The sequence below is a fragment of the Oreochromis aureus genome, linkage group 18 (assembly GCF_013358895.1).
Source record: "Oreochromis aureus strain Israel breed Guangdong linkage group 18, ZZ_aureus, whole genome shotgun sequence".
Taxonomy (NCBI): domain Eukaryota; kingdom Metazoa; phylum Chordata; class Actinopteri; order Cichliformes; family Cichlidae; genus Oreochromis; species Oreochromis aureus.
In genome coordinates this window covers 32,199,512-32,218,103 of record NC_052959.1, presented here as the reverse complement: position 1 = coordinate 32,218,103, position 18,592 = coordinate 32,199,512, and the positions used below count along the sequence as shown (strand labels likewise).

Sequence of the window (18,592 nt, the reverse complement as noted above, 5' to 3'; positions counted from 1 at the left end):
ATCCGGCGAGCTTTACCCGCACATTCCTCCACCTTCCCCCCTCTGCGCTCTCCGTCAGTGGGGCACAGCGTGAGCCAGCCTCCGCCTGCTGCACCCGGGATTAAGCTGTGCTTTCCACCTGAACCGACATCCGAGCGCTGCACCCGCCGGCGTCTGCAGGTCGGATCGGCTTCTTCGCGATGCTGTCAGGCCCTGCGAGGCATCGCGGGCGTCCCGGCGGGGTCGTCCGGTGCCTGGTGTCCGCCTGCCTGCTGTCTCTGCTGCTGGAGGCTCGGGGGTCTTATCCTCAGAGCGGCGAGTGCAAAGGCAAAGGAAAGGACTGCACAGGTAAGACCTCCACCTCCTCCACCTCCCCCTGCTCCCCCTGCTCCTGCTGTAAATCAGCCTCTGTGCTTTGACAGAATAACCCTAATCTAATGCCGAGATGTGCGCGCGGGTCTGTATGTGTGATATTCCCGTGGGCACGTCTTCTGTGATTCGGGGACTTGTTGGAGCCGCTGCTGCCGAGTCCGTGGTGACCTTTGAATCTCACTGGATCCGGATCGTCCTGCATGTCAGTGTCTGTTGGCCTGTTTGAGCTTCGAGCTGAAATATGAAGAGTCGGGTTAATATTCCTGCTGCTGGGAGTCAGTTTTGTCTGTGGGGTGTGAATTTAATCTGCTGTAGTATCCACACATGTATTCCTAAAGAGCTGTTTATGATCTCACAGCTGATCCGAGTTGTATATCTGGTCCATGTTGTCATGACTGGATCCATGTGGAGGCTTCTGATGATCCGCTGCAGTCACTTTGTCGGTGATTGTTGTTTTGTACTTATAATTTTATTTTCATTTAATTTAACTCAGAGTTTAGATTTAGCATTTTTAGTTTAAGACGTCTCTGTCTCAATAAATTTTGCTGCTGTTCTTTTGATAAATTTGGCGAAACTGTTGACTGAAGATGTTTCCTCCTGTTTCCCAGTCCGTCTGTTTTCTGAAGCAGGAATGTTGAGTCGATTTTATTTGCACATGTAAAGTTTCAGAGGCTTCACAAACATGAAAACATTAAAAATGTGGGAAAAAAACAACAAACAAAATATTCAAAAATGGACAAACAAACACCAAGACAGTGTAAAACATACACAAACCTGTGAAACGAAGAGAAAGAAATTCTGAAAGAAACCAGAGCTAAAGACCAACGTTAATGAAGAAACCGAGCAGCTGATCTGTTCTCGTGCATGCACAGAAGCAGGTTCAGTTATATTGACATAAAACAAGAGTCAAATGCAAAATAAAATGTTTTAAGTGCACCTTGAAAATTTTGGCACAGTTTGCTTCTGTAATGTATTGAAAATGGCAAAAGCTGCAAATGCAGCGTGCTTTAAAAGTGCATTTATAGGAACATCAGCAGAGCACTTGGAAGCAGGCGTGCAGGTTTCAGGGGAGCAGGTGGGTGGAGGGACACTCTGAGTGGACCCCCGCGGTGTCCCACACTTCATTTCTTATATTCAGTCTTTATGTGTGGGAGGAAAACACAGCGAGGCTCTCAGACGGCCTGTGTCACATTCAAATAATTAATCTCTGCTTTTCTCATTTAATAAATCCCTGCTGACTCACACATACACATGATTTACTCTTCTGTTTGCCTGGGATGGACCTGCAGTCAGGTACCAGCTCTGACTGATGTGAGCCCACTTCAGTTCAATTTTAATGCATCGGACACATTTAATATACAGTTTCATATTGCATGGTAAATATCAGAGATGGCTCCAAATATCTGAGTCCCTCTGCAGTGCTCGGTGACAGTGGGAAGGAAGAAACCTCCATCAGATTCAGACCAGGGAGAAGCAGCTGAGAGGAAAGAGAAGCACAACGAAATCACGAAACACTAACGAGACGAAACTAAACTCCTAAATGTTAAAGTTTAAAGTGATCAGGCCTCAAAGCTCTGAGGAAGACTTCTGCTCATCTTCCAAACTTTCTGCACATTTCAAACACGTCACACACACACATCTGTTTTAAAAGTCTCTACAGTATATCTCAAAACAGTTAGTTATGTTGTCTGAAAGCAAGAAGGAGACAGAATACTTTTTTTCATCTCTAAAGCAAATTTCTGACAAACAACATGAAATGAACATCAGTTTGCAACAACATCTATAAACTGGAAGAACAACATCTCACAGCTCATGTATCAGACTCTTCCTCCTCCTCTTCCTCCTTCATTTCTGGCTTCTCCATTTTTGCCGAGTTGCCAGCAGGAACTAGCACACGTTAGCAAATGTATCTCAGCATCACACTAAACTACTAAGATGTAGAGAATCCACGCTGGTCTCTCAGTCGCTGCACAGCTTACATGACTTACAGTAAACGATTAGCAGCGTTCCTGCAGGTCCTTAAAGAGTCTTAAAATGTATTAAATTAATTAATCTGAAAATATGGAAATAATTGGTATTTAAAAGTCTTCGGTCAGTCTTTCAGGCGTGAAGGGAGTCGATTTTATTCATTGTTTTTTCTGAAAACAAGCAGTAATAGATTTTCTTCAGTAATTTACTGATGGGCATTAATATCACACAAGCTAGGCTAACAGAGGAAACAACATGCATACTTTTTAAAGCCAAGTTGTCTGACTGTCAAAGACAAGAGGACAAGTGAACTCTGTGAAATTACTTTGTGCAGGAAGTGTTTGCGACGCGTACGATGAGGCAGCTCCTACACGTTTCCCTTTGTGGATGCAGGTGAGGAAACATTTGTTTTAATGAGCTCGGCACAGAGTACAAGAACCAGGAGGCTGATGTCTCCTGGTTTGTTGGATAGTTGGACTTAAAGTTCATGCAGATCTTTTGAAAAACACCTTAAAAACTCTGAAATCTCTGGTGGCTGTAGGAACCCTGGACAGTCTCATTTATGTATCGCTGTTTTGGCCGGTGGTTGTTCACACATGGAGTGTGAGAACAAGCTGTGCAAACCAGCTAACAGCAGACTAGCAGCAGAACGCTGACTCGTGACTGCGCTACTGTTGATTTTATTCAGGTTCAAACTGGGAGGATCGGCTTTTTGGGCTCTTTTGTCGGCGTGCGGGGTATCCGTGGTTTGTTAATGGTTGTTTTTCAAGTAAAAAGAGTCATTGATAAAAAATACCAGTGAGAAAGAGTTGACTGTAAGCTTCTGCTTTTACAAGGAGCCTGAACCAGGCATGGAATGTTTTATAGTCAAGAAAATTTAAATATTAAAGCTTTAAATGTGCTGCTAATGACTGTGCCTCCGCCTCCAGATTGTTTTCATCATGGAAATTAATTAGCTGTTATACAACTAATTAACTGTTGATTATATATAGACTAAAACTGTTTATGAAAAAACTAGTTTGAATGCAGTATTGGAAACATTTATGAGGAAAGTGAAAATATTGGTATTTTCCCTTTAAAAGCACCACAGCGTGCTCTGTCATATAATAAAACAATGAGCTGCACCTCACGTCCAGCATCCCTACAAACACCCTCCTCGTGACCTCTGCGGTGAGCGAGCACCGAGCTTCTGTAAGCCTATCACTTACTCTTAGTGTAATGCACCCTGACAGGGATTTTAGTCGATGCAATTTGCGATCGTGTTTGCATCCTGCTGCATCAATATCTAATATTCATGCATTCATTGCACCGTTATTCTGTTCTTCTTCTTTTATGAAATATTTAAAGGAAAAGAGCAGCAGTCATGTAAATGAGTGTTAGCTGTCACTCTGGAATAACCCGCCTCACTCATGTTTTATTAATGAACCTCTGAATTGCTTCTGCTCGGGCCACTCGCGCTGTTTGCATTAAGAAATGGAGCGTTTTCCTCGCAGACGAGCGCCGCGATCCTCATCAGAACATAATGCCACGTTCTGCAGAGGCAAATGAAAATGTTCCGAGTCACTAAACAAACCAAATACCTTGATTTTTAGCACGGAAAGCCTAATTCACACAGTCAGCGCTCCATGCATAACAATAAGCGCGTGGCACAGGACTGAGTCTTGATACCAGATAATAATTGACTGCGTTTCTTTCAGAACTGGTGTTCGTCTGAAAAACAGAATAAACGACGAGCTTTCACCGTCTCGGGAGAGACGGAACAAAATGGCTTTTGGCACTTTGTTGGAAGCAGCCTGCCGCAGGGTTTGAAGGGAAAATGCAGCCCTGGAGAAACATCAAGCATTCATAGCAAACCAATATTCTCTGGTACTGAAGTGTAAAATATAAGATGTGGAAAAGCATTTGTGACACCAGCCATCTGCTGCTGAGGGGGCGACGTGAAGCTTGGAGTTTGGTTTCCATTTGCTGCCGTCGTTTCCAGTTACTTTAAGTTAGAGGAAATTTGGGCAAAGGAAGTGGACGGGATGGATGTGTGAGCTGTTTACCTGGCAGCTTTTCAGCCTGTGTATCAGGACCTGTATCATACATCCATGTGTTTCCTGTCTGTGAGCTGAATTGGACTGCGTTCGTGGCGTATCAATGAAGACACACCCAGTGTTCTTCTGTTAATTAATACCAATTACTATTTGTGACATCAGAAATTCATCTTCTGTAGATGAACTCTGTCTGGCTTCTGGCGACGGTGGTCCTCATTCAGCTCGATGACCTCAGTGTAGAGGCAAGCAAACAGCTCTCCACCAGCTCGGGGTGGATGTCCAGAGCTGGAGGAGGACTTCTGTCTCCAGCTGTAGTCCAAGATGGCCGTTAGAGCAGGACAAGACGGCACAACTGCAACCCAACAAGCCCTTAGAGTAACACAACAAGGACCTGTTTACATCGACTGAACTTTCAAAATAAAAGCAAGGACACTGTCCACTAGTAAAATGATCACAACCTTTACTCAGAAGGGGGAAAAACAAACCCCAAAATCAATGATGGCAGTTATCAACATGCAAAAGCGGTCCACCCAAGTCTCTTCCAGAAACTTTTGCCTGTGCAATAAAAGCACAACGATGCAGCGCAGTCCTGAAACTCAACGTTGCACAGCTCGAGTCAGAACGACGGTCGAGTTCACACACATTATATTCTCATTAGGACCGAGAATATAATAAGATCCCAGCGGCCTCGGGGTTTCCATTAGAATAAAGCATAAATTAGTAAAATTATAAAGAAGAACAAAAGGTTAAACTGATCAGCAAAAGTTTGTAACTTAATACAGTTTATCTTCAGTTTACTGCTAATGTTCACTAATTAATGGAGGTTAAGTTGTTCATTCCTGAATGTAAAGAAGGTTAATGGGGATTCAGTGCTTCTTTCTGCTAAAGCTTACGTCACTTTCTCTTCGTGCTGGATGTTGGAACTCCAACATTGCATTATTGTGTCTGCACAGACGAGGCAGTAAGACCTGCTAGCCTGCATGTACCGAACACGACGGGCACGATAGCTCGACCTGAAACCTGGAATCAGAAAGTTTCCTTTCCTGAAGTCCTTCGACGTTCATACAAATTCTCCATTTTCATTTGCAGATTCTGCTTGACTGATGATTGTGTCTCGGCTGCTGTTACCGCGCTGAAAAATCTTCTCAAGTTTACCTTTGGTTGATAAATCCCTTTAAAAAGAGCCAAACTAACAGCGGAGCTCTCAGCTGCAATTCGGCTGATTCAAACCAAGATACCGTAAAGAAATCTGTATCTGTTGGAGAACATCACGACTCAGTGATGCATCCAAGTTTTTACCCAAACCCAGGTGATTTCTTTTTTTAAGTTTACATTGTTGCTGTTTTTGTTGACATTGGAAGATTTCATAAGTAAGAAAGTTAAGCATACAAGGTCTGCAATTCAACAGATTAAAAACACACCAACCATAAATAATTACAAAGAGCTCCACAGGAAAAAGTGCCAAAAGTTTACTCTTCAGAAGCCTTAAATAGATTTCTGAACCTTCACGTGTGAAAGTGGAAGCTGCTGCGGGAGAATCATCGCAAACAATATTCAAGGCTTTCTGCTGAAGCGGGGATATACTGGCCAGCAGTTTTTCTTCATATTTCTGATATATTTATTTCAACGGCACTCCCAGACTGTGGGAGAGAAAGTTTGCACCCTCTCTAGAACTGATGCGAAAAACCCTGAAGTGCCCAGTTTTTCACTTTTTAGAGACGTGATTTATGCTGATGCAGCTGTAAAGGTCTGAAAAGCAGCAGGGAGCTCGAGCTTTGTGCAGCGATGTCCCGACTCTGTCTGAAGAGCGTAAATGTAGCGTGGCCCACAGAGTTTTCAGGGTTCTCGTCTTGTTTGTTTGTTCGGGTGAGGTGTTTGGACGTAAAGTCGTCCGCAGGTAAAACGTTCTGCCATAATCGGCAGATTACTGCGAGAACAAGTAAGATCGGCGAGTCTGGAGCTCAGACTTTGAAGTCGGCTGCTCGTACGTCAGCTCTGTCCTCCATATGTTTGCACTGTGTAATTTTGTGGCCTACCAACCGTTTCATTTGGGATGCTTATTTTTCTGGAGGCACATATGTTCAGCAGACTCCCCTCGCTGTATCCGAGGATGTGGTTTAAAGCTGTTTTTCAGCCAATTAAATGCTTAAAAGGGCCTTTTCTGCTTTTCCTTATTTCCTTGTTTCCTGTCGTATATCTCCTGTTCCAGTCGTGGATGTTCATATTTAACACGGTCAAAGTTTGAAAAAACGAGGTCAGCGTATGAAGGTCTCTGATCGCCCTGAACACTCAGTCAGGCTGTTTTTTCTGCTCTTGGATCTGAGTGATGTCATCGAGGTAATCTGATGAAACAGAAGTTAGTCTTGATGATTATCTTTGGTGAGAACCATAATTTTTTCATCTTTCATCATTGAAAATAGTTTCACTTCAGTTTCCAATAAACAAGCATCTTTACCTGAATAACTCTGAGCTTTGTATTTGCCTTTTTGAAAATTTCACAATTTTTGCATTTGGATTCAGTAACGTGTGGAGGGAAGTGGAAATCTTGGGCCTGGTCTGGACCGACTCTATCAGAAATATCCAGAAACTGAATGTTGCCCCATCGTCCAGTAAACAGCCTATAACTGGATCCAAGATCAGCGGCATTAAAATGGTTAAATGCTGAACTTCTTTCTGTCTGAAAGCCTGAAATCGACTTTTCATGATTGAATTTTAAATAATTTTAAATAAATGGAATCGAAAACCTTTGTAAAAATTCAGCTCTTCTGAGTTCAGGTAGAAACTGTAACCATTAGAAATCCTCGTCATGTTGCCCATTTTATTCTCTACTTTATTGATATTCACTCGTTCGCTTCTTCTTCATCTGCAGTGGTTTAATGGAAGCAGGTGGAGATTTAGCTCCACCTGTTGTTGAACTCTAAATACTCACATAACAATTGTACATGGAAACCCAGAGTTGGATGATTTACCCAATGATCATCAGTCCAGTAAACTAGCCAGCTTCACCGGTTAACAAAAATAACACAAGAAATTGCCCAGAAACAGCCAGTTATCAACAGCTGATGTGGTTCAAACAGAGTCAGGCATCAGTTTGCTCTTTGTTTAATGATTTACTCACAAATGTAGATTAAGATTTTGATAAAACCCAGCGTAGAGGAAGTGGGACACCAGTTGTAAATCGGTCCTTCTTGTGTCGGCTGTTTGTAGTCTCACTGTGACTGTGGTCATTCAAGCTTTAAGTTTGAAACCCGTGGCACACAAGTATTTTATTTCTTGGTCAAAACAAGTTAATTCCTGTGGCTTTCTCCAGCTCCCCTGCTCTACTTCTTACTTACACAGCTGCAGTATGAGTAATAAATCTCATACAGTAAAATGGCAGGACTTGGACGAGTGCCTGGACGGGCAGGTGGAGCAAAGAAGTGAAAGAAATCAAACTCTACAGTTATTTTTGCCTTAATGTCACCTGAAAACTGGGGAAATGTCAGCAGAGATGGGCTGTAATTAATAGCAGTCGGCTGTTTCCCGACAGGACGAGGAGCACTTAGTCACGATCTGCTTTTATTTTGTCGGGGCGCTTCGCTCGGGCTGAGTCGGGTTATGTTCCCTGACAGCCGGGACGGAGCTCACTCACCCTCGCCAAGATAAATGAAATCATACTGTATAATTTGGCCCTGCGCGAGGCTTTTAAACGCTCGCCTCCTGGGAGATCCTTTCAAAGTCCTCCGCCTCGCCCCACGGAGCACGCTCAGTGGCTCGTACGTGTGTGCCAGGAAGCTCAAACACGACAAATTTACTTGGGGAAAGTGTAACAGGCGCGATTAAATTTTCAGCAGTGGCTCCGACATGAACAGAGCTGCGGATGAATATTGATGTTCTGTCGATGCTGTTTACTGTTTACACTCGGAGGCCGTTTAGCCGAGCAGCTGATGATGAGAACAACATCCACCCTTCAGTAATCTTCCTGCCAAGCTGGAGGGGTGGAGGGGAATAGTGACGAGCAGGTAGAGGGCTGTGGTTCAGGTGTCGCTGTGGTAATGTCATCAGTGACAGCGATGAGGCAGATTAATCTCTGCTGACCTGTTTTTCAACATGATAATGAGACAACGTGAATAATTTGCATTTGAAATCAAGAACTAACAGGACAGCGTTTCTCGCACACACACTATAATGGATACGTGTAAATATGTTTGGGTTGTCATCTTCTTTTTAATCCATCTAAAATAACAATGCCATCCACCGCTGATTTAAACAATCCCCTCGCTCTTATTTTGAAAGAGCAGCTGCTGATAACATGATATCCAGCGCACTTCCTGTTTCTTTAACCACAGATAAAAATAAAAAATGCAAAAGTGAGTCGCAGTATATGGCTGCACAGCTTGTTGAAGTAAAGTCTGTGTCCTTTGCATCTTTTTAGGTTTCTTTGCCAAACACACATCAGTGTCTGTGTGCAGCCTCCACCCTGACTCAGTATAAACAGGAGGGAGGCGCTATCCTGTGATCTTATTCAGAAATTTGCAAAATAAAACAAAAATTCTCCCAAATATGTCCAAAACTAGTCAGTGATGGATTTACCTGCTGGTCAGCAGTTGTAACATTTTCACCTCACCGTGCAGGCAGGTCTGACTTACTGCTCCACAAAGCTGTAGTTACTTCAAATACTATACAACAAATCTATAACTGCATAACTAAATAATGCACAATAAATCGATATCTGTATATACGGCACCTAAAACTTTAATATAAAAGTAGTGGAGGACATGCTTTCCCCTCTTTAGACTCCTGCCAGCATGCTGCAGGTGTCCCAGCTAGAAAGAGGGAGGACGGCTGCTGTCAGCCTGTGGCCAAGTTTAAATTTAAAGATGGAGGCAAACAAAACAAGCCTGTCTGTCAAGTCTGCACACAGAGCTTCCCTTTTAGCGTCTTCTTTATTCAGGATCCTGTCGCTGTGTGAAATGAGTCGCAGCGGGCTGGAGCTGCTAAAAACTTTTGTCTAAATTTAAAATCATGATGATTTTAAAGTGAAAACAGTGACTGTAAGAAAAACAACGGCTTGCTTCTTGGGTGAATCGGTTGATAGAAACACCATGACTTCAAATGGGCCAGCAGCCAACCAATCAGCTTTGCACAGCTGACTTACTGTTCCCAGGCCTTTGATTATAGGCCCGGCTCTAACTGAATCTGGCCTCCCTCGAACTAACAGCAGTCACACGAAGGTGGTTCTCCGGCTCGATCATCTCAGGTTTATCAATCCGAGCTACGAGTGAGAAAAGAGGCAGAGCAGCATGTTTCTGAAATAAAGCTTAAACTACAAACACAAAGCAGCGGCGTGAGAGTCTGAAAGCTTTACGGCGTACACAGTTTTATAAAGAGCAGTACGAACATGTGTGTTTTAGGCGCTTTGAGTGGTAAGTGAGACCAGAACAGCGCTGTAGCACATTTATCAGCATCACTGTCCCGTCGTTAAGCTTCAGGAAGATCTGATGATAACTGCGTTTTCAGGGACATTGATTTGCTGCTTAAATCAGGTTATTCCTGCAGCAAGAGTTATGTTCTTTCAGCTGGAACTCCGGCAGCCTTTCAGAGTCTGGGAGGAAGTGAAGAACCCATAAAAACAGGATTTAATTCAGTAAGTAGTCTGAACTTAATGCAGGTTCAACAAGCAAACCGGTCTTAGGTTCCCTGTTTTAGGATCATATCACTATTTAAAGGCTGATAGGATAATAAAATCACTGTAAACTTGCAGCCACAATAAAAAAAGCCCCTAAGAATCTGGATTTCTTACTGATGCTTGACTGCGAAAGACTTCAAGACTTCAGTCTTTAAAAGCTAAAGACTCTGTCTTACGATCTGCACTGTGAGCTCTGAGGGAGCTTCCAGGAATGGTGACGCTGTTTTCCAGGGAACCGATCAGTAGGCGGTGGTTTGTACATGTTGGTGTCTCATCTGGAGCAGACTACTCTGTGTCTGCACTTGCCGTGGTGATATACTCCACATGGAAGCAAACCACCTTTAAAACCCTGAAAAGAGGCTAAAAGCTGAAGGTACGAGAATAATCCTGCTTTATGGTGCAGTTACAGTCCTGTGGCACGTGAGCGGTGCACAGCAGACGTCTGGGGTAATTTGTCTCCACGGCTGGGTTGTGAAAATGTAGACGGGGGTCAGTTCATCAGGGAACAGTGTGCATGCAGGGCTGCACTGGATCCCTACCTGCAATTCTTTTGGTTACCAGCAAATTCCCACATTTGTAGGGAAGTTTGCATGGATCCAAATACTTACGGTATGTGTATGAAACAGGGAAAAGTCAAATGTTGTCCACTTCCTGTTTGTGCTACACTTCCCCAAGTCTCAGCAAGTAGTTGGTGAGTGTTTGCAGACAGATGGGCAGTCGGCAGAAACCAAACCAAAGCAATCACAGGAGGGTTTTGGTTTGAAGAGTCTTTAGTACTTTTTATTCCCCCCAAATATTTTTAGGCAGAAAAAAAAACCCTGGGATTAAAATCTGGAAATGCACAAACATCTAAGGATTCACTTTTGGCTTTAAGCACAGGGCGTCCTCAGTATTTGTAATATTTTTCTCCTTAAAGTCTTTGCAGAAGTGTCAGTTTGAGGCGGACGATGAGGAGCGAAGCAAACACAAAGCTGAATTTTGGGCGATGCCGTGTGTGTGTTTTGGCTGTTTAACAAGCGTTTTATTCCTCGTAATGAAGCAGAAACAAACAGATGATAAATGACAAGATGTTCCTTCTGCTTTCCGTCCCCTTGTGAGGAAAAAACAACCAAAATATCAATTTATTCACAGCACAGCAGATAGCAGCAGAAACAACATTAATCATATTTCTGGCACAGACACAATACCTTCTCCAGGATTCTACATATCAGGCAGTTTTAAGTGTTTCCATGCAGACGCCCCTGATTGATGACACGTCTGTTGTTTCATAAACACGAGCACAGGCAGCAGTGGGAGTTTCTGAGATGATTACACTCAGGACTTGTTGTTTCTGTGACTCAGTTTTTCATGTCAGAGGGTCTTTATCGTCTCCTGGACGATCGCATCCTGAATAAACTCCAGATATTTGAGTTAAACTTTGCTTTTTGTCTCCTAATTTGAATAATTAAAGAGTTTAGGTATGATGAGCCCAAAGACTTCCCAGAGAATTTCCTCTTATCCTGAGACACGGAGCAGAAAAGAGCAGGACCGGTTGCTGGAGTCAAATGGAGAAAATTGAAAATTGATTTTTCTACTCTTTGAGAAAATAATAGCTCAGGAGTTGGCGGGAACATTTCTGCACTTAATTTGACGGCAGTTTTGTCTTTTTGTACAAAATAAATGTCAGAACAGTCATTTTTTCGGCCTTTTCTGTATCACAGCCCAATTTTTAGGATCCCAAATTATCATGACAGCAGCAGTTGGAGAGTTGACAAGTTGTCATCTGAATTTATGTCTTTTGTCTTTTAAGAGCTCAAAGAGCTGAAAGCTCGAGTATTAAATATGAATTAGAAGTGAGATAACACTCTTTAGCAGGATGAGAACAAGTCTGAATGCGAAGCAACGCTGAATAAATCACTTCAACATATTTTAATGAGCCCTTAATACAGATTTAGTCATTTATTTGAAAACTCTTGAACTGAAATATCGTCTGTCGGAATTTTAGGCTTGTTTAAATTAAGATTTCTGTTTTTTAATAATCTGCACGTAGCAGAAACAACCTCGACAGAAGGTTTGAGCTTGATGGGCTCTGACTCGTCTTCTTCTGTGAAAAAACACTGAGAGATGGAGAACATCTAACAGAAACCTGCAGCTGGTGGATGAATGGTTAATGTGAAGCTGACCTCACCAAACTTCACCAAAGTCAGAGCAAGACAGCGATGGAGCACGTCTGTGTTTTCAGAGCTTGTTTGCGAGCAGAACTAACTCGATTACCTCAGTATTTATACTCTGTTACTGCACCACTGATGATGTGCTGTTGAGCAGTTTTGAATAATAGTTTGTTTTTCCTTCTGTTTTGCGTCACAGGAAACTGAAGAGCTTTTGGTTTTGGAACAAAACAAGAGATTCAGAAATCTCATTATGGGTTCTGGGACACTGTGACGGTGCACCAAATAATCTTGCTTTTAATCAATAAAATATTTGTGGTTTTGTGAAGCCTGCTGGCAGAGGAACTTTGAAACAGTAACGGACGTCACCCTCCCCTCTGTCCTCGTCACCGGAGGCTCTGAGGTGTGAGAACTGAATGTTCTGTTTGCTTTGACCGCCAACGTTAGACAACAACACGACGAATGCTTTTTAAAGCCTCCAAAGACCTGCCACTTTCCAGAAGGTCTGCAGAAAAGTATGAAGTCCGGTTCACACTTTGATTCAGAGCCTTTACGTCTGTTACATAATGGAGTCCGGAGGGAGCCGTGAATCAGACCTTCATTTGTCGTAGATCTGCTGTCAGGTCGCATTAGCTGTAGCTGGCTGGATGTCGTCTTTGTGCTGAGTTTGTTTTCTAATGTCAGAAGCATTAAGATCCTCATTCTTCAGCTTTAAATGTTATTTTATACGACATTTAAAGTGTTCACGTCCTCACAGCCGTCTTTCAGGACTGAGAGATCGAGAGTAGAGAGATTGTCTTAAACTAGAGAGTGTTTCCTTTCACATGACGTCTCGTGCATTTATTTTGAAATTCTGCTGTAAATTCACAAGCAGTCACCACAGCAGGTAGCTCTGCATGTCTCATTTGGTAGATTTTTTAGGTTGAAGGCCCATCGTCACGCAACCTGGAAGGAATCTGTGTCTCCTGTTAAAGTTTCTATCCCCACATCAACGCTGTGTCACCGCTGACCTGGTGGATCATTTCAGGGAAAATGGTCCAAGTAACAGTAAAACGAGTAAAAGTATGTTTTCTGACTAAGGTTAGAGGATTGTCTCCAGTGAGGACTCGGACCTGTGAGCCACTCGGTGGATTTGAACCCAGGAGGAAACGGCGCTCACCTCTGCACCACCGTCTCCCTCATTATTGTAATCTTTGACCTTAATGGTTCCCAGAAGGTGAATCCTGTGTCCTCGGTGGTTGGGCTGCTCCAGTGTTGCAAGAACCACTAATTGCAATTGATTTAGTCAAAATTGAGATCTTGATTATTTAACACAGTTACTTGGGGCTGTTAACTTTACAAACACTGTTCATGTATTGATCTGAAGAGTCTCTGACAGTGAATTTCTTTAAACCTAAAAAATAAGTCACCTAAAACTCAATTAACCCGTGAAAAATGGTTGGTTGGTTTATCAACCAACACGACTGAAGGTGGACACAAGAAGCAGGCACTCGCCATGTTTTTATATCCTCTACATTGTTCTTGTTAAACAAAGACTCTCTTTCAGTCATCTTAACTTGAGTCGAACTAAAGAGCAGATAAATCTGGGCGTTTGTGGACGGGTAAAAGTGCAGCGCTGTAAAGGAAAGAGCTGGAGTCATAATCAAAATCATCACTTTATCAGTAAAATGATTGAAGATTTTCAGGAAATTCACATTGAGCTGTTGGAGTTTGTGGGTCAGGGTGATCGCACCGCCACAGAGGTCAGCGTTTGCCCCCCCCCCCCGCTTTGTTCTCTCTAAAATGCCAAAAACGAGAGTTTGTGGGTTAAAGTGTGAGTGATGAGTTTTGGATTGCATCGCCTTCCTTTTCTTTTGGAGTTTATTTGAGTCTCACAAATAAAAACTGAGCCTGAAGTCATGCTGACCTTTTACTTGCAGAATCACGGAGACCACCTGCTTCACTCTGAGTCAGAGCAACCCAAAACTGAAATGCCAGCACAGAGTGTGCTCAACAGATTATATTTGTGAAGGACAGATCGGATCAACCTGCGCGGCGTTTTTCACTGATGTCGATTCGCTTTCTCCCGGCGTCGCTCCTCTCCAGCTGAGGAGGAATTATCCGACGATCAGGTTTGCCGGCTGAGTTTAGGGCAAACCAATTATCTGCAGCGCTACAGGGTGACAGACACTTTTAATTGTCTTCCACGAGGCAATAAAAGGTGTTTGTCAACTGGCTGGATGTGGACTTTCTAAATCTGTTGTGGCTCTTGGAGTTTAATTAAGGCTGGAGGATAAATCGAGCCATAAAGTCAAGGTGCTCTTTGGAGGAAGGCTCGGTTGTCTGTCAGGAGGTCTGCGGATGTCACACGGTGTCTGCAGTCGTTTTTATTAAACTCAGGATTCACAAGTCGACTCAGATTCAAGTCTGTCATTTCCAGATAGAGATTTCTTCTCTAAAACATGACAGTAATACTCAAAGGGACTTCATATCATATCTCATATTTCAGTCTCAGTAAATTCTCAAATGCAAATGTTATCTAGCAAAGATTGGAAGTGTTATTCTAATGGAGTCATGCTGTGAACAGAAGTAAACACATAAATGCCAAACAAGCCCCGCGTGCTGTCTCTGTTCATGTTTACATTCAATGCGACCAATGCTGTGAGGACTATGTTGTTCTGGAGACTCAAAGTTTTATATTTTAAATGTTGCAGAAAAAGTGGGAGCTGACATTGATTTACAAGAAGGAGAAAAAGGAATTAGAGGAACGTCTTTGTGTAGCTTCTCCCATTAACCGTAATATTGGGAACCACTGTCATATGAGAGAGTTGTTCTTGTGACGACAGTGACATAAATTTCACATTTATTACCCTTTAATCTTCAGCGGGTCATCTGGAGCCTTGCTTGCAGCTCTGTTGGAGTTAGAAACTCTAGACCAGTAGTCTCATTGTTGACACAGGAAGTGGGCTTGCGTTGGCCCACAACTGCAGCTTGTGATCAGCTTGTGCAAATCTCGGACTGCTCTTGTGATGATATTGCCATAAATTTCATATGTACTAGTCTAAGTGTCTGCAGCCTCTGTGAGGCTATGGTTTGAGCTGAATGCTAACATTAGTGTGTTAGCATGCTCACAGACATAATATCCTGCAGGGCAGCCAGGACAAAGCCCTAAAGCCCAGAAAACAAGAGTCCAGTAAACATGACTACCTAACGGGCCCTTCCACATTACATGGAGTATATTCTGGATAAAAGTGGACACATGACTTGAATTTCATATATAAATATTTATTTATTTTGGACTCCATTGCTTAAAACGTGCTGGTGAACATATTACATGTACTTCCTGACCTAGCCCCATTTGTGCAGAATGCCTGTAAACCCCTCGATGTCAACAACACAGTAATTCGTTTTCAGTGAGTGTCTATCGAGCAGTTTGTCAGCACAGCTGCATTTTAAGTCATGTTTAACAAGCAAAGAGAAAAAGTTGTGCTCAAAAGAGGAAGAAGAGACGAGAGCAGGATGAGTACATCGTCCCGACTTTGGACTTTAGTGTTGTCAGTGACTTTACAAGAGGCCTGAAAGATGAAGTTCTGATTGTGTTTTTGTAAATGTCTGAAACATTGCTGCCACTTATACTCTGAAAATCTGCACTCGTACTGTAATGTCTGTGTGACGTATGTGGAAGCTAGTGTACTGGAATTCTGTACATGAGTGTGCTTGTTAAAGGGTGACCCATCAGTCTGTGATGACCTGCTGACATTATTGTCTTCATGTTGCTTTAGCCAGGCTGAAGCTGTTCTTTGTCGTAGCCTTGTTAAAGAGGATGGTGTAAGCTTAAATAAAGATGCCGCTATAACCTCTGGCTGTAGTTGTTGCCCATGATGCTGATCAGTCCATCAGAATCAGAACACTTTATTAATCCCAGAGGAAGTTACGTGGTCACAGTTGCTCCAAGACAGTAAGACAAAAGCTTGAATGGTGCTATCGATATTATTGATTGTTGCTATTTGCTAATATTTTTGCACTTGTAGTTGTGTTTGCTGCAGTGTGATGTGGTGGTATCTGCCCTGGGGCCTTTCACAGAGTTGTTACGCCTCTGAACAGGCTGGCGGTCACATGATCGTCTACCAGCAACGAGTGAGAAGCTATTATGACATCATAATGTTTTGAAATTAAACGCCCTCTAGTGGTCAAGTTAAGCTTATCATGCTAGTGCACGCTAGCACAATAGTATTAGCTAATTAATGCTACAAATCTTTCACAAATGGGTTTTATATATAAGTTAGGGGAAGGCGGCACATGTAGCGAACAGAAGAGCTTTGCCACATAAGCTAATGACCACGCTAATTAGCATCCCTTAACTGTTTATTACAGAGAAGAGTGCCTGCGCTCTATTTTTAAATGCTGGTAGACATTTAACTATAAGTTAGCACAGTAATTGTTTTTCATATAAAACAGCAGGAGTCACTCTTACATATCGTGCATGAACGCGTCCCACAGCACGGTTTCCTTCCACCAATGGGCTTTGCAGAAATCAAACATTTAAAAATGTAAAGATAAGCTCTGGTGGATTAGTTCTGTGGTAGGTAATCAGGTTAATAAGCATAAATTCTTCACAGTTCATGCAATCTCTCCTTCTCTCTTCATTCTGGGGACAATAAATATATCTGTGCACAGTTTCATAGAAATCCATCAAACAGTTGCTGAGCTGCAGTCTGGAGCAGAGGACGTCCACTGCTGTCCCTACAGGTTCGGCAGTAATGCGGTTAAAAAGCACTTCAGCAGTCTGGGATTCTTTTGTCTGTTTTTCAGGATAAAACAGCTTTTTGAACCCATCATTTTGGCATGCGGTGGAGGATTTGAGAAGGATCTTGTTCCTTGGTGTCACTGTTGTTTGTCAGTGCTGCTGTTTCTGTGGGGAGATGTGCAAAAGTAAAGAAATAAACTAAACAAATCTAGATGTCTTCCTGTCAAGTGGAAATGCACAACTTTTCTGTGGAAACCTGTGAGTACCACAAACCACAGCACTCACACGGATGTCTGAAGCAGGTGGTGTACATGGAAAACGCAGGACATCCATCAGCCTCTACACGTGTTTGATGAGCTGCTGCAGCTCCTGGTAAGGTGATCCTGCAGATCTGCAGGTGTGCTGTAGCCTGCAGGCCTTCAGGTGAGCACACGGCTAACATCACGTCTCTCTCTAATGCTGCAGCGTGAAATACTGATGTTTGCACTTCAAACGGGGTCCAGCATTACTCAGCTGAAGCCTCAGGTCACGTTCACTCCCTAAATGTAAATCTTAACAGCGTCTGACTGCAGGTGTGGACGTTTGAAGGGGCGAGCGTTTGATCGATCCACCTCTTTGATCTCACACCCATTAGCTCAAGTTATTTTTAGGCTGCAGGAACACGAGCCCTCGCTTCCTGTGGTTTTTCCTTCCTTATCACCTCCTCCTTTATCAGGATAGAGGGCAAAGGTCGTGGGTTGGAGCATCACTTTGCTTTGATGGCCACTTTATTTTATGTCATTGCAGTAAAATACCTACAAATATAAACACTATAAACAGTCCTGGATATATTTTTGTAGATTGATCTCTGTTGACTTCATCATTGGAAGATCTCGTTGCAGTTTTCATTGCTGAAAGTTGAGTTGAACTGAGCCTGACTCAGTGTTTGTGTCTATAAAGTGATTGTAATTCAACTCAGTTAAATTCAGTTTTATTTTTAAAGCGTCAAATCACAAAAACATTTGCCTGAAGCCGCTTTAATGAAGCGTCACGGTGACGTCAGCCATTCGGTTCAGTTATTTTGAGACCTCAACATTAGCTGCTACGAGTAACCGTTTGTAAATTGTGCACAAGCATCACTCAGACTGAGGTTGTGCGACAGCGAATGGAGGGAGACGAGATCCAGACTTCGATGGTGTGGACGTGTGATTCAATATGTGAGCCTGAAAGTGAAGAGGCCTTGTTACGTTCCCCTGAGGGGTCTAGGCGGTGAGAGGGAAGTAACAAAAAGTATCCGGGTCAGAAAAAGGAGACAAGAAGGCAAAGAGGGTTAAAATTAAATAGCTTTATTAAAGTTGGTATTAAAACTAACTAAAAGAGACGGACAAGCCGCTATCACCATTTAAAGAAACAAACAAAACTCAAGCGTTGGTCAATAACGTAAAACGTAAGCCAAAAAGAAAGAGAGCAGCTCACTAGCTGCAAACAGACACGCAGCTCACTAGCTGCAACCCACAACAGCACAGCTCACAAGCTGTAACCACACTAATGGCACACTGGCCCAGAGCTCACCTTTCCCTGTGCTTAAATACTCTTAATTACTGACGAGCGTCAGCTGTGTCAAAGAAAAGAGGTGGCACCTCAGGCAGAAGAGGTGGTGGGACACGCCCACACAGGCACCTTCAGGAGGAGGCCCTGCTAGGGCCGTAACAGGCCT

The 18,592-nt window shown here is 43.0% G+C and overlaps 1 protein-coding gene across 1 annotated transcript in view; it reads left to right on the top strand.

Moving 5' to 3' along the window:
* Positions 1-168: 168 nt before the first annotated feature.
* Positions 169-18,592, top strand: part of tmeff1a (transmembrane protein with EGF-like and two follistatin-like domains 1a) — a 102,339-nt gene continuing 83,915 nt past the window's right edge. The window contains exon 1 of the mRNA XM_031735142.2: positions 169-327. Coding sequence (XP_031591002.1) covers positions 180-327 — 148 coding nt within the window. The 5' untranslated portion in view covers positions 169-179. The remainder of the gene's footprint in view (positions 328-18,592) is intronic.